This window comes from Dunckerocampus dactyliophorus, chromosome 16, assembly GCF_027744805.1.
Source record: "Dunckerocampus dactyliophorus isolate RoL2022-P2 chromosome 16, RoL_Ddac_1.1, whole genome shotgun sequence".
Classification (NCBI taxonomy): domain Eukaryota; kingdom Metazoa; phylum Chordata; class Actinopteri; order Syngnathiformes; family Syngnathidae; genus Dunckerocampus; species Dunckerocampus dactyliophorus.
Window position 1 is genome coordinate 10,403,726 of NC_072834.1, and position 15,418 is coordinate 10,419,143.

The 15,418-nt window shown below is 41.0% G+C and overlaps 1 protein-coding gene across 13 annotated transcripts in view; it reads right to left on the bottom strand.

The window, feature by feature from the left end:
* Positions 1–1,824: 1,824 nt before the first annotated feature.
* LOC129169290 (neurexin-2-like) overlaps positions 1,825–15,418 on the bottom strand; it is a 217,883-nt gene continuing 204,289 nt past the window's right edge. For 3 of the 13 annotated variants that reach the window (XM_054755572.1, XM_054755569.1, XM_054755568.1), the window contains 4 exons: positions 13,952–14,041; positions 11,152–11,480; positions 7,349–7,433; positions 1,828–6,028 (listed from right to left, as the gene is read on the bottom strand). In XM_054755572.1, coding sequence (XP_054611547.1) covers positions 5,223–6,028; positions 7,349–7,433; positions 11,152–11,480; positions 13,952–14,041 — 1,310 coding nt within the window. In that variant the 3' untranslated portion in view covers positions 1,828–5,222. Of the gene's footprint in view, positions 6,029–7,348; positions 7,434–11,151; positions 11,481–13,951; positions 14,042–15,418 lie in introns of all 13 variants that reach the window. The other 10 variants (XM_054755574.1, XM_054755573.1, XM_054755575.1 and 7 more) reach the window with 9 other exon arrangements.

Genomic DNA, 15,418 nt, shown 5'->3' on the forward strand with positions numbered 1-15,418 from the left:
TTTGCATGTTCTCCTCGTGCGTGGGTTTTCTCCGGGTACTCCGGTTTCCTCCCACATTCCAAAAACATGCATGTTAGGTCAACTGGCGACTCTAAATTGTCCATAGGTATGAATGTGAGTGTGAATGGTTGTTTGTCTATATGTGCCCGAAGTCAGCTGGGATAGGCTCCAGCATCCCGGCGACCCTAGTGAGGATAAGCGGCATAAAAAGAGGATGGCATTAAACACCAAAGTTCACCCCCAAACGTTGGAGTGACTTGAAATTTCTCGCACGGCTCAATGCGCTCTACAAAAAAACAATACCAAAAATTTCAGGGTGTACATTCCAATCGCCACAGAACTGACTGCCGAACACGTCTTCAAAATTTGAGCAAGATTGGTAGAAAAATTGGCATCGTGCAGAACATCTTTGCAGGGCCACGGGAGAGATTTGAAGTAAGACAAACAAACAAGCCCACAGATTTCCATGCTTGCCTTTGTCAAAAATAATCAACAGCTCTGAAAACAATCCTCTTTGTGGCGCTAATAAGATGTCTCCTCATCCTACAGTTCTTTGTTTTTTCAGCAGGGGGTAGTCCAACAACACAAAAGCCATCACTGCTGCTGAACACACAGATGAGCATTGTTTTTTCACCCCCCCCTCACCATGTTTGAAACTCATACAGAAGGCGTCCATTACAATGACGGAAGACCGGACTAATGAATTATTACTCCACTTTTGAGGGTTTTTCTCATGTGTAGTGTAGACGTGTCATACATCACATCTGTGATTGATAGATGCAACAATATTAACAGACATTATTGATATGCACATGATATGTTCTGTGTAAATGCTCACTCTGAGGGCAAATCCACATGTAGAACGTACCTATCATATATTATGCAATATATTCTGAAGATATATTTATTTAAATATGTATTTTTCTTTCTATTTCCTGTAATGCATACCCTCCACACCCACCCCATCTATTCCTCTACTACCCACTGTTGAAAATGTATATCCTCCACACTATAAGTGTTTTGTGCTTATATATGGGACAAAAACCTCCACTACAGCATTTCAGTCGTATAATAAATATTGGACATCACAGCATTAAGCAGCCAGACTGAGGCGTCGCCTGAAGGGGAGGGTAGGAGGAGAAGGAAAAGAGAGCGAGAGAGGATGATGATGAAACTCAAGTGTAAGAGACGTTTGTGAAAGATATCATGACCTGCAACTTGCGTGAAATGCTGTTCTTCTGTGTTGAACGCCTCGCTGGCAAACTGTGAGCACTGCGGAAGACGACTAGTGGGAATTTATTGAATGGATTTAACCTGCATGTAGAAAGAGTGTAACCTTTTAGCGCTCACCATGATGTACTATGTAGCGGTCACGTGATTTACGCTTTAATTAAATCCATAATTGCTTTACTTATTTCAATCATAAATCATGTTTTAGTTCTTTGAAGGCCTGTGCATTCATTAACGTATCCCGATTTCATTCGTTTATCATTATTCAATACGTTTTTGTCTAGTCTACTGCTATATCCTGCATACATTATACAATGTTTTAGGCAGGTTTTCCACCCCTGTATTTATCATTCATAAATTCATTGGATTTATTTTATATGTATTTATTATTATTTTTCACTGCATAAGATATTTATCCATCGTTACACATTCTCTAGCTATTTTCTCCGAATTCATTAAAAAATGACTTGGGAAGGGGTAGACTTGAATAAACCCTGCGTCTTCCTTTTCAGACATGTAGAATTTTGTGTAGATGTGTAAACGTGATGTACTGTACATTCATGTCAAGGGTGTTTGAAATAAATAAACAAAAAGAAAATGCCATTACCGTCAATAAAAAGTGCATTTTGTCCAAGAAGCAGCACACATAACACAAGTGTGTACAAAGTATATCATCAAGTGTATTTTTTATCTTTATGCACGTTCTGTACACATATTGAGACCCATTTCACATGAACACTATACAATAGCAATGAGTGAGGAATGGAGTATTTTCCGAGCACAGAGCAGCTCACGTCGAATGGCACTTTTCATAAAAAAGTAACAGGTAACCACATAGCATGAATAATAAGTCAGTGTAGACAGAACCCAACAGAGGAGATGGCTTTATATTATTAGATCCATTGAGTAACAGATTCAGCACATATAAAATGCACAATGCAATAAAACAAAACAACAAAAAAAAACATTTCTTTGTCCCATCCTTGTGTTTTCTCAGCTTAATTGAAGCCATGAATAATGCAGGGACACGAGATGTTTGCAGCTATCAGAGGAGAGTGTGCTTTTTGTTTGAGTCAAAGGCAATCTAAGATGGAACGTGTTAGGAGGAGCAGTGACAAGGTACATCGAAATATCAGAGAAATAGCAATACAGTTCACACATCATTAATTATTTATCTCATGGAATAGTCTTTAAGTCACTGATAGAAAAGAAAACAATACATGTTTGGCTGCTTTACAAGAAATATCTATGTCTCCACGATATGTTTACATTTCCTGTGTGCTTTTGGATCATCTCTTGACAGTTTTTTAAGGAAGGTGGAGAGTGAGCTGGCTTCACTGTCACTTTCCGATAAGCCAGGATGGGAAAATGTTCTCCCACGCAGCCCCGAATTTGTGGGTCACATCGTTTTATGAAAGCTGTGAGTGAACGGGGGTGGGGAAGCATCTCGGATGCTGATTCTTCTCCATACCTTTGCATCCGCAACTCTTCTTGAGTGTGTTAGGCTCTATATATACATACAAGCAATGTTTACAGAGATATACCTGCCACATTTACCCCTAATTGGAATGAAACGCGACACCGACCACACACAAATAAATGGTTTCCATCCGTCTTAGTGTAAGGTTCACCAGCCAGAGTGCATGTTCACTTCCCTTTTTAAAAAAATCCTGTATTTTTCATCCAAGTATCATCTCTTGCGGACAGAGGCAGGGCAGGCTGGGGGTGGGGTGGGGGGCTTTAAACCCACATTATGCATTATGCATACATGGAGGCTGAAGAGATGATGTCTTTTTTAATAAAAGGCTTCCCTTTTTTTGAGTCTGTTCACAAATTCTGCATTCTGCTCTTCTTCTACAGGAAGTCAGCTTCATGTTCTGCTTCATGTACAGTGGATATAGTAAGTGAACACACCCCTGTTACAATACCGGTCATGTCATGTAGAAAAAGTAGAGTGAGTTTACTACGGTAAACGATGGAGTCTGGTGGGTTGCCGTAAGTACATTTTTGACCTATCCATCCATCCATTTTCTATACCGCTTCTCCTCTTTAGGGTCGCGGGGGTATGCTGGAGCCTATCCCAGCTGACTTCGGGCGACAGGCGGGGTACACCCTGGACTGGTCGCCAGCCAATCGCAGGGCACATATAGACAAACAACCATTCACACTCACATTCATACCTATGGACAATTTTAGAGTCGCCAATTAACCTCACCTGCATGGTTTTTTTTTGTGGATGTGGGAGGAAACCAGAGTACCCGGAGAAAACCCACGCACACACGGGGAGAACATGCACACTCCACACAGAAATGCCCAAGGGAGAATCAAACCCGATCTCCAGATGGTTACTGTGTTGGCCAACATGCTAACCACTAGGCCACTGTGCGGCCCATTTTTGACCTAGTTACTAGTAAACGTTAACCTTAGGCAACTCCCTAAGGTTAAGGTCAATTGCAACCCAAAACTAATCTGCTGAGCTATCTAGTTACTATATGTCCACCAAGTGTGGAGACCATAGGTTATCCAAAATGTAAGTTGACTTTGGACTGACATTAGATCAGGGATACCCCTGGCACCACGCAGAATATGCACTAGGGACAAGGGGGTCTATTCTCTGCATGTGTAAAGGATGTGCATCGCTGCCGTGAGGCACTGAGCACCTAGTCAGCCCGAGGCAGGAGAGAAAAAAACTAAAATTTTGCTTTGGGCCCCAGTTTGGCCAGGGGCAGCCCTGACTTTTATCCTAACCATGATAACACTTAAAAAGCTCCAAAGCCAATATACTGTACATACATGGTGATCATCAAGTGGTTTTGTGGTGGATTTTGGTAAGCTATTTGAGTTATAATATATGTTTTTGGTGATTATGTTTCAATATAAGGGTATATTAACAAAATGATTGCATATCTGGAAAGCCCTCATCAAGGGCTTTAATTTGACATACCACTCAATGTGGTTTGCTGCAAATACATTTTTGACCTTGTTACTGATCAGCTTTGATCTTCGGCGACCTTAGGCCAATTGCCACCAAAACCAAATCAGCTGAGTGGAAAGCACTTACTATATGTCCACTGCTCAAAAGGAATTTCACGTTTCAGCATGACAATGAGCCCAAGCATACATCCAAATCATCCAAAGGAAATGAAAGCCAAAGCACAGGCGTAAATCCAATAGGATGATCTTAAGGGGCAGTGCACAAGACAGGCCCGCCTCATCTAGAACAGCGATTCTCAACTGGTGGGTCAAGACCCAAAACTGGCTCATGGAGCCTTGCCTGGGCAAAAGATGAATAAATAAATCAAATATAATGACCCACCGAACACACCTTGCGTTCTTGCCTCTGCTCTGCACTTGGGCAGCCAGCCGAGGCAGCCCCCCCCAAAAAGCACGAGTCCCTTTACATATAAAATATTTGAAATGTTTGACTTAAAAAGTGTCCTCAATTCGGATCACTGCTTGTCACTGAGGGTGATGGTGGGTCCCGCTGCCAAAACAGTTGCGAACCACTGATATAAAAGATCCGGAGCACTTTTGACAAATCCAGATGTGCCATTCTGATCTATTACGCAACCACTTATTGCACACTGAAATCTTCTATTTTAACAGGGCTGTGTTCACTTGCCACTGTATCATAATGGGGGACATTAAGACTTAAGACAGTTTACAAAACACTAAGGCAAATCCAGCTCCCTTCCTTTCACTGCATCATATCTGCTACTGCATACTAGTGCAGACAGCAACACTAGATATGCAGTCTGTCTCTGTCTAGCTTGTTAACACATAAAAATGATGCAGTAACAAGAAGTGGATGCCGAATGAGAGCATTATTGGAGCTGTGAGGGAAATGTTAGTGTTAGCTGCAGCCTACATTGCACGGTTGCCTTAAGTGACCTGTGAAATGTCTTTGATGGTCAACCAGAATAAAAAAACAAGAAATACAAGTGAGTTGAAAGTGGAGTACCCTCTTATCCTCTCAGTCCTCGCCCGCCTATTCATACGTAATATTCTTTGTCCTTGTTCTTTTTGCCCTTTGTGATTGCCTTGGCCACAGAGGCCGTTGCTGTGCTTTTGTCTTTGACCACCGTGCCGTTGCCTTCCACCGCAAAATTGTTGGCAAAATTGTGGCTCTGGTCTGCTGGGTAGGAGCCCTCGTCCCGGTTGCGGTACTTGTACATGGCATAGAGGAGGATTAGAATGCAGAGAGCAGCAGCAGCCACGATACCAACCACCATCCCCGTGGTGCTACTCGACTCCCTGATCACCTCCACGGCGCCCGGTTGGCTCTTTTCGTCGGAGGCTGTGGGGTCGGCTGTGGGCACATGGGGAAAATTGGGGGGGTAAGTTAGTCCCGGTGTGTTTCGGGAGGATGGGGGAGCAGGGGGCAGAAGCACCTGGTCACGGGTGTTCATTTTGCCTGCGGGGATGTGGAGCTGGTCAGGGTTGGTGGTGGGAACATAAGGGGGTAAGGGGCGGGGTTTCTGTACGCCGCCCTCGCCTGCGGCAGGAGGTGGCGGAAGGACTGTCCTGTCAGTGACCAAAGGGGAGTTGTTATTATTGTAAAAGTCCTCGTCATCTGATTCCGTCATCTCCCCGGAGCCGAAGGCCGAGACCTCCACCGGCTCGCCACAGTCCTCCTGGTCCGGGGGGCAGGAGGGGTGAGGGGGTAGTATCACGGACTCTTTGGTGGTTTCGAAGGGGGATAGGAGGGTAGGGGGAGGAGGGATGACAGGGTAACGGGTGGCGATGGATGGGGGCTCAAGGGAATCCACTGTTATAATAGGCAACACTAATTCACCTCCTAAAAGGGAAACAGAAAAGGTAGGGGGATCCTAAATTAGAACAACATTCAAATTCTGCCTGAACAGTTGCGCTCATTATGTTTGAGGCACAATCTGCTCATTAAGTAGAATATCAGCCAAGAATAAATTACAATTAAGTGATAGTTTCTTTATAATGATCATTTGACATTATGAGGCTATTCAACATTTACTGCAACAAACGAAAGCCACCGCTTGGCTGTATAAGTATGTGGGTCTTATGCAGAGTCAATGTGTGGGTGTGCAGCAAGGACACAAACACACAAGACAACCCCTGAAAGCAGATAACAAATGACAGAAGCACATAACGCACAACAAGCAGAACTATACTGTATTACCATGTGGTTTATACACGTGTGCAGGTCGCACTTAAAGGGAAGGACCGACATCACCGACACTCTATTTTAAGGAGGAACCAAAAATATAGATAGTGTATCTCCCATGCAATAAATCTCAATGCCCATGTATCTGCTGTATGTACACAGATGTTTTATTATCCACACGGGTCATGCCATGCTGTGCTTTGCACAGTCACCACCATCTCAGTTTTGGTATTTCAGTCTTTGAGGTGCTTTTATCAAAGTCTGAGTCGACAACAAAATATTGCTGAAGTCATATTAATAATATGGGAAGACTCCTTCATTCCCAACACTTGCTGCTCTCCTCTCTGTCGTTCACTCTGAATGACTCCATAACACTGGAGGTCGTGCTCATGAGAATTTAGGATTTGTTTTGCACTGCACTGTGATGCAATTAATAGAACTATAGTAATAGTCATAGTAATAGTAAGGAAGGGTTGTGACACAACCTTAAAGCGCTCATGACACCAAAATACATGTTAATCTAGTTATTTTTGCCGTGCAAAATAACATTGAGCAGCAACACAACCAATGGTGTAATAACACTAAGGCGCAAAATGCTAAGCGAGCATTAATACTGCTGATGAGTTCATTGTTAACAACAGTATCACAAGTGTAAGATGCAGTTTCACACCAACACCGGAGTACCAGTGCATGCAGAGGTAGATCACTTTGCTGGATGCTGACCACTCATGATCAAAAATGCAGCTTCTGCCTTTTGGGGAGTTAATAAACACTACATCAGGAGGTTTCCTACAGCCACAGCTGCTGATGCCAATGTTTTTGGACCTGGTGCTAATTGCACACCCTGGTGTTATTTGCACCTGGCAACAACATGGAAGAAAATACAGTTTTACACACTTGAAGGCTTTGAATGAGGTGCGCCATGATATACCTACGTCCCTGACTTTGACACATCTATTGTTACCATAGAAGACCCACCTGTTCCTGGTTCACACTCTTCCAGGTCTTCATCATCACTTGGACACTCGGCTGATGCCACCAGAATATCATCTGAGTTTTGAGGCTGTGTGGAAAAAAAAAGCACAAAAAAAGCTGATTTAACAAACTCTCAGTCCCACCGCTAGCTGCACTCTGCGGGCATGTGGCTTATGAAGAAGAAACACTGCAGTGTCTTAGAATGTGCCACTTCAGTGTTTTTAGCTCGGAGCAATGCTGGTGAGAGAACAAATAGATAATGTGCGCATATTCAGCTGCTTTTCATTCGTTGCCCCCACGGTGGACGTTTTGTGTTCATAAACAAAAGGAAGAGCTCCACGAAAGGAAATTAGTGCTCAGCTAAACAGAGCTTATGGTTTGCTTCTATGAAGCCTGCATCCGTACATCTCTTACTGGTACTTCAATACTGCAATAACAAATTACCTCACGCTAAATCGATGTTGTTCGTTTTGCGCAGAAAGGGGCTTTGGGCGCACAGAGACTGAGTACAAACCTGAGCTGAGCAGTGAATAGCCGGTTCACTTGGATAAATTGAAAATATATGAAAGGCAATTTAAAGGTAAAAGGGGCACCAGACAAGAAAAATGCAAATGAAACCTGCTGAAATCCAGTAGCAGCAGCTTTGAAGCACTACTTAAAATCATTCGTGTTGTTAGCATTTCAAAATACGCTGAAAAAATGAATCCAGTAATGACTACAAACATCTTTACTGTTAAGGTAGATCTACTACATTCCATTCAAAGAGGTCCTGTACAATGAAAATGGGTATGTCTTTACTGTAGCGTAGGGTGACCATATTTTGATTACCGAAAACCAGGACACTTGGCCCAGTAACGACATACTGAAATGACACTCAAAGTTTCCTCAAAGATGCCTTATAATTTCAATACATTTAACGTATGCCTTCACTGTATGGACAGAAAAGTGTTATACAGTCATCCCTTGCCACATGGCGGTTCCAATTTTGCAGCTTCACTCTATCATGATTTTTCAAACATATATTAATTAATACATCATGCTGTTTTATGCATTAAAAAACATGCATATTTAAGCAATATTTACATATTGTTTGCTTAAAGCCTAAAGCCTAACAATGTCTACTATGAATATACTAAAATACAAATCCCGTATAAACCATTAAGAAGGTGATTCAAATTGTCAATGTAGTATTCCACCGTACATTGTTCACTCGGTGTTGGTAATTGTTCAATGAGACAAGCACCAGACTTGATCAACAGGCTTTTATTGCAGGTTTAAATTATCTCACAACAGGCACAATAATAATAATAATAATAATAATAATAATAATAATAATAATAATAATAATAATAATAATAATAATAATAACATGGGCTATTGTTGTGTCACTTCCTGTCCGTCACCCATTCTGCTCCCCCTACTAACACTGGAACACATCGATTGCAAAGCCCATGAGCACCAGTTTTATTTCTGTCTTAAATGGCTTATTTTCTCTGATTAGTGCTACTATATTGGGTAATACAAATGTAAAAGTGACTATATGGGTGTTATTCATGTCTAGAGGGCTCTAGTGTTAAAAAAACGTATTTAGAAGGTTGTAAACAGGTTTTTTATGCCATAACTAAAAATATACTCCATTTATAAAGAAGGAATCACCGTCGGGTCTGGAACCAATGAATCGCGATGAACGAGGGATTGCTGTATAACAGAATGACACAGGAACCTGAGGTCAAATATTTGAAAAATTAAAAATGTGCACTCTAAAGTCACAAGAACTTGGGAATTTGAACCACCGTTTTGCATGATGTCCCCAATTTTAAAGGACTTTAACTCAGGAAGCGTCAGAGGATTAACCCGGTGCATATGTTTTGCTTTTTCTTTGACTTTTTGCTGCTTTTCGGCAACACTAATTCAAAAAGCCGCTCGCATGGCTGTCTCTCAGCAGTTACGTCACAGTGCCCTCATGCTGTTCAATTTAATGCCCAATGAAAAACAATGAAAAGCCGGACATTTTCATCACTTTCTAAAAAACCCCAGGATAGCCTGGACAGGATGTGAAAACAGGACATGTCCTGTGAAAACAGGATGTTTGGTCACCCTAGTGTAGCACACACACACAGGCACGCACACGGACGCATATGCACACGCACAAACACACACACACACGCACACACACACACATCACACAATAGATGCTGGACAACTCTAAGGTTATCAGTGCCCGAGTTTTTCTTTGTAAGTTAGAGGTCAATTTCAAGCTTTAGCGGCACCTTTGGCCTCCAGCTCCCGTTAAACACTGCAAGTGTTCATGCGCAGTGGAACCCACACACAATAGACCACACCGTTAATCCTCCTGTGAGCCCTCAGACCCTGAAATTTGAATTAGTCATAATACTTGAGTCCCACAATGAGGGATTTTTTTAAAATTTGACTTTCCCTCTGAATATTTCTCTGCATAATGTGCCCTGATTCTAAAACCTCACATTATTACAGCGCCATTGTGTTTCCATGAATTTCAAGGAATGTCTGAGCGCACGGCATAAAAGGGACATTGAAAACAAATTATACATAAATGACACCAAAACAATACAAACTAGTAATTCCATAGTAAAAAAGGTGCCTCGTGCTGCTGTCTTTGAAATAAAGGCCTTTCGTGTCGATCTAATCAAGCTACCAATCTGAATATGGCTCTGTTTCTGCCACATCTCCCGGTCTGTTCTCTGCTGATTTGGCAATGAAGTCCACTGCGCCCCCGTTGCCAAGGAAATGACGTACAGTAGTGGGCATGATTGGTGTGCAATTTTTTTTGTACTGTATTGTTTTACTGGGCTCGGCGGCACAAATGATGACAGACCATGAATGCTACCTAGCAACTGGTGGGCATGCCCACACGTGACACAAAAATAAAAAAGTAAAGCCGAGTCTACACTTGCATGCATTTTGCAATGACGTGCCAATGAGTGAAGTGGTCGTGAACCATTCTATTCAGCAATTCCCTCCCCCACACTGTCCGTACCTTCTTTTTTCTATGCCTTCTTCCTGCTCGGTGTACATTGTCTTTCTGCAACTACGAGATAACATCGACTTACCTTTCTTTTCTGAAATGAGAAGTTCTTCTCTGGAGTTCAACATCTTGTAGGTCCCTTGCAAATGAAGCTAGGGGTGGTGCCTGCTGTTGCGTCACGCGAGACAAAGCGGGACCAAATAATGCCACGGCTGCTTCACGGATGCGGGATATGGTGTGACAATGCATACCCATGCGAGAACAATGCGTCGTACACCAGACATAAACAGTACTTGGCTTAGGTGTATGTATAAGTCATGCGGGGGTGTGGCAATTCGTGCCAATGCGCATCACTCTCGGTCATGAATTGAGTGCCAAGTGCGTAAACAGTGCTTAAACTAGTCTTCAACCTTTTCAGGCGTGCCACCTAAATGACATGCATTGCCACGGTGAGTTGCGGGACAATGCGGATGCAAAATGTGTGCAAGTGTAAACATTGCTTAAGTAACTACTGAGCAGTTTTGCTATGAAAAGTGCAAATACTGGTCAGTCGGAACGTGACACACTATGAAACAACAACAGTGGAGGCGCGAAGAAGTGGAGACTGGAGTATTAGACTGCAGCATATAGTTAGTTTAATGTAGAGTTATTAGCATGTGCTTGTTTAGTTTGGCCATTTTTTGTTGTGTGTTCTAAAATGTTACAATGTTGCTACCGGGTTTGGCAGTAGAGCCGTGGTGAGCCAAATAGGTACCATGGCTTTGAATGCACAGTATGCTCACTGAACTACTGAAAGTCTGACCTTAGAGATGCTCTCCCTCAAGCTGGGTGACCGCTGCCTACGGGTGGTGGTGGTCGCCATTGTGGTGGTGGTCTCCATGATGGTGGTGGACATGTCGGAGACCGCCAACGGTGTGGCGGAGGTGGTGTCGGTGGTCAACACGGAGAGCGCATCGCCCACTAGACGCAGGTTGCCCTCCACCTGCACGCTGGGGTCGTTCTCAGCTGCCAGTTTGAGCACCTGCAGCCCGTTGTAGTACAGGCCGGAGATCTGACCCTGGAAGGGCCGACCCTTGTCCTGGCCGCCGATTTTAATAGCGGCTTGGCTGTTAAAGATGGTCAGCTGTCTCCCTACAAGCCAGGCAGACAGAGGTTGATAGAAAGGGGCAGAAACAGGTAAAGCAGATATGAAAAAGTCATGTCATGAGAGTTGCACCCCATAGGTGAGTCTAAGTGATATTTAGTGATTTAGGGTTTATAACTTGGATCATGCAGGTTACAATAAACGGGTCGGTGGTTATATTTAAATCCCTATTTATGTGTTTTGATAAAGTATATTTATAATTCTCACTGTATGTAAAGGGCAGGGTATTTATGTTGTAACCTTTACCATGAAAACTGAAGTCATTTTATAGACTTCAGCACAGTGAAAAAGCCAAACAGTGGAGGCTAAACTCCACTGACTAGTGACTTCAGCAGCTATTAAAAACACGAAGCGCTGTGAGTTCCCCTCCAGTCCGATTGTTTTACCTCCAGAGAGGGACAATGTCTTGTAACAGCACCACTGACAGCAGCTACACTGATAAGCTACATCAGAGAGAGGACTGCAGTAATGGGCCCGTTTCAGGAGAATACTTATTAGCAAAAGGGCTGCAAACAGTGATCCATTTCAGCAGCCTGTCAGGGCTCTTTTGTCACAGGCTATAGTGGAGCTGGGGGACTGTGACATGGTCACACAGGAAGCCAACAACACGAGGCCTCTGGGAACACGGGGAGGGGAACGGTTCACTTAGGGCCATCACATCCAGAAGTTTGGATTTCATCGGGAGTTTATTTCACATTTTACTGTCACGAGTCAAAGTGTAGCACAACATTTTAAAAGATTATAAAACAATTTATTGCACACAGTTACACATCTAGTTAATACGAAGGAGTATTATGGCCACATTGAAACGGAAAAAACATTAAAATAACAAGAAAAGGTTGAAATATCATGAGAAGAATGTCGTCATCTTAATATGCATTTCCCAAACGAAGGCAACAGCCATTCTATATACAGTATTAATCAGGTAAGAGTATTCAATATTTGTGGTTTTAGAAAGGTGATTTCAGTGCTTGTACTTCTTTCTCAAGAATAGACAAGTCCAATCACGCTAAATGATCGTACTGATGGTGGTGTTGCTCCTTCATTGTTTGCCACACTTATACTAAAGTCTAACTTGGCAACATCCTCAACAGTCCTCATCTTAAAGCAGGTATACTTTTGTGTTAATCTCGTACTCTTATGACATTTTGCCACATAATATTACTCTCGTAAAATGACATTTTTAATTGAAATATTTCATATTACTGTATTTTATTCTTGGAAAATAATTATTTCTTGGACTATTGCAATGGTATTACTGTAAAACTATGATTTTTTTCTCTGAATTTTCACATAAAATTCACATAAAATTACATGTTCTTTCCCGTAATATTATAGTTTTATTGGCTTACAATTATACATATTTTTCTCATAATATATCGACTTTATTCCTATAAAACAACACCTTTTTTCATGTAATATTATGACTTTCCTCTCGTTAAATCAATTTTTTTTTCTCATATAGTAAAACATTTTTCTCATACTATTAAAACAAAATATTACCTTTTTTTTTGCCACATAATATTATTCTCCTAAAATGACATTTTTTATTGAAATATTTTATATTATTGCTTATACACTGTATTTTATTCTTGTAATATAATTATTTTCCTGGAGAATTGCAACGGTATTATTGTAAAATATGATTTTTTTTCAGAATTTTTCCACGTAATATTACCACTTCACATAAAATCACATTTTTTTCCTGTAATATTACACTGTTATTGTCTTACAAATATATATACATATATCTATATTTTTTCATAATATATCGACTTTATTTGCGCAACACCTTTCTTCATGTCATTTTATGACTTTCGTCTCATTATTCTTGTACAATTATGACTATTTTACGATTCTATAACTTCTTTTTTTAAAAATAGTAAATAAACACGTTTTTCTCATAATATTATAACTTTTTTCTTGCAAAAGTTTGACTTTTTTCTCACAATTTAACAAATGTATTCTCATAACATAAAACTACACAGTCTTGTAATATTCCCACTTTTTTCTAGGAAAATGTAACCTTTATTCTCACAAATTCTATCACTTGTTCGTCAAAGTTTTATTATTCATTTTTATTCTCTTCAGTGTGGCCCTAATACTCCCTCGTAAGTTAAAGCAGTGGTTAAGAGGGGCGATGGAGGGTTAGGCATGGGTTATGTGTTTTTAGTTCATTTGTTTAAAATCTTGTTAAGGGTGCAGCTTGTCCACAAGGTGGAAGGGTGACAAGGAAGAAAGACTTCCAGAAATTGGCGACTTTTTAGTAGTGAGTGAATTTGCGGCCATCATCAGTGACAGGCACTATAAAGTCCAATTAAAATGGTGGGTGGTGCACATTTGTATGAGACCATCCTTGTCATGCTTGTCTTGTGGTGCTGCACCTCTCGTGGTGGGGAAAGGTTATTCACTAGTTAGTTCAAGGATTAATTAACCAATCAATTATTTTGGTTTTTACCTTTATCGAGTAGCCACTCGTCAACTACCCGACCGAGTCGGTACGGGATTCTTTGCCTAGCAATAGCCAGTCGCTCATTATCAAAGTGTCCTTCAGAGAATTTGGAGAGACAGGTTAAAGGTTAAAGTCTGCAAGCTGAAAGATCACAGAGTTAGAAACAGAGTTATAATAAAGGCTAACAGCTTTAACAAGTTATCAACTGCCAGTTAAATGTTAAATCCTTACTGAGGTTTATTTCTTTTTTTATAATTAGAGATGTCCAGTTTAGGCTATTTATAGCTACACTAGTTAGTATTATAAAGGCTGGTTTATACTTTGTACTTCATACAAAAAAGAAACAGGTTAATTCAGTTAGCAGCATGAAAAACAAAAAGCAATCAGGACAATCTAAATAGATAATATGCAGAAACAGAAACATTATTGGTGACACTTCATATTGATCAATTTAGTAGGAAATCGTACGGAGAGTACGGGTCATTCAATACATCCAGCGACCTGCAAATCCTTCAAAAATAATTGGTTCATGAAAAATCATTTAATAATAATATATACAGAAAAATGTAATGGGAGTTAAACCATTTTCGACCAATTACAGCATATTATGTTTACGTACAAAATCCTACTAAATTCACACTATTCACATTATATGTTAGAATCATGACGTGTGAATAAAGAATGAAATGTTAAACATGGACCCTCCAAAGGTCCAACAGTTGATACGTAGATATCATTGTCGCTGCCCAATGAAAAGTCTGCATTTTCAAATGACGTGTGTCCATATATTGAAGAGAAACAGGCTTTTCATGGAACTAAGACAATGTCTGGTTAAAACTTTATGTATACATACAGTGTACATATACATAAGCAGTATAATGATATGTTCTGGATGAACACAGTTCTTTCTTCATCAATGTACTTCATTAAAAAGCCGGGGAATATGCATGGCATCGATACATGCATATCCAATAAAGTAAAAGTAAACATCTCAATGTCAGACAGTGTTTTTAGTGGTGGGCTAGTAATGCATGTATAAATAGGATTAGGATTATGTTGTAACATGGAAGAGGAGGCATCATACATGACAGCTTAAGTCACTTAGACCATGTTCAAGCTTCACAGCAAGTGATGAATATTGCCTTCATATTGTAGACACCTTTCAATGATGTGATGAAGGCACTGATTGCAAAAGCGGGAGCGACGAGTGTATAAATGCAGGAGCGAACGAACAATTTTGGTTTTGTTTGCAGTCTCAGTAGCAGCTGGAGGCAGGAGTCGGAACTTCCTGCAGCCGTGCATGCCGCTGCACCTGCTCAGAAGGAGGTTGGCTGGGTTCAGAGCAGGTTAAAGAGCAGCCCATCGTAATTACACAACGCTAGTTTGAGTTTTCCTTTTCAATCTGCATGAAAATTAGGCACGCGAGTACAGAGGCGGGCGAGACTTAATCCCTTTTCGGTTTAAAATGAGGTT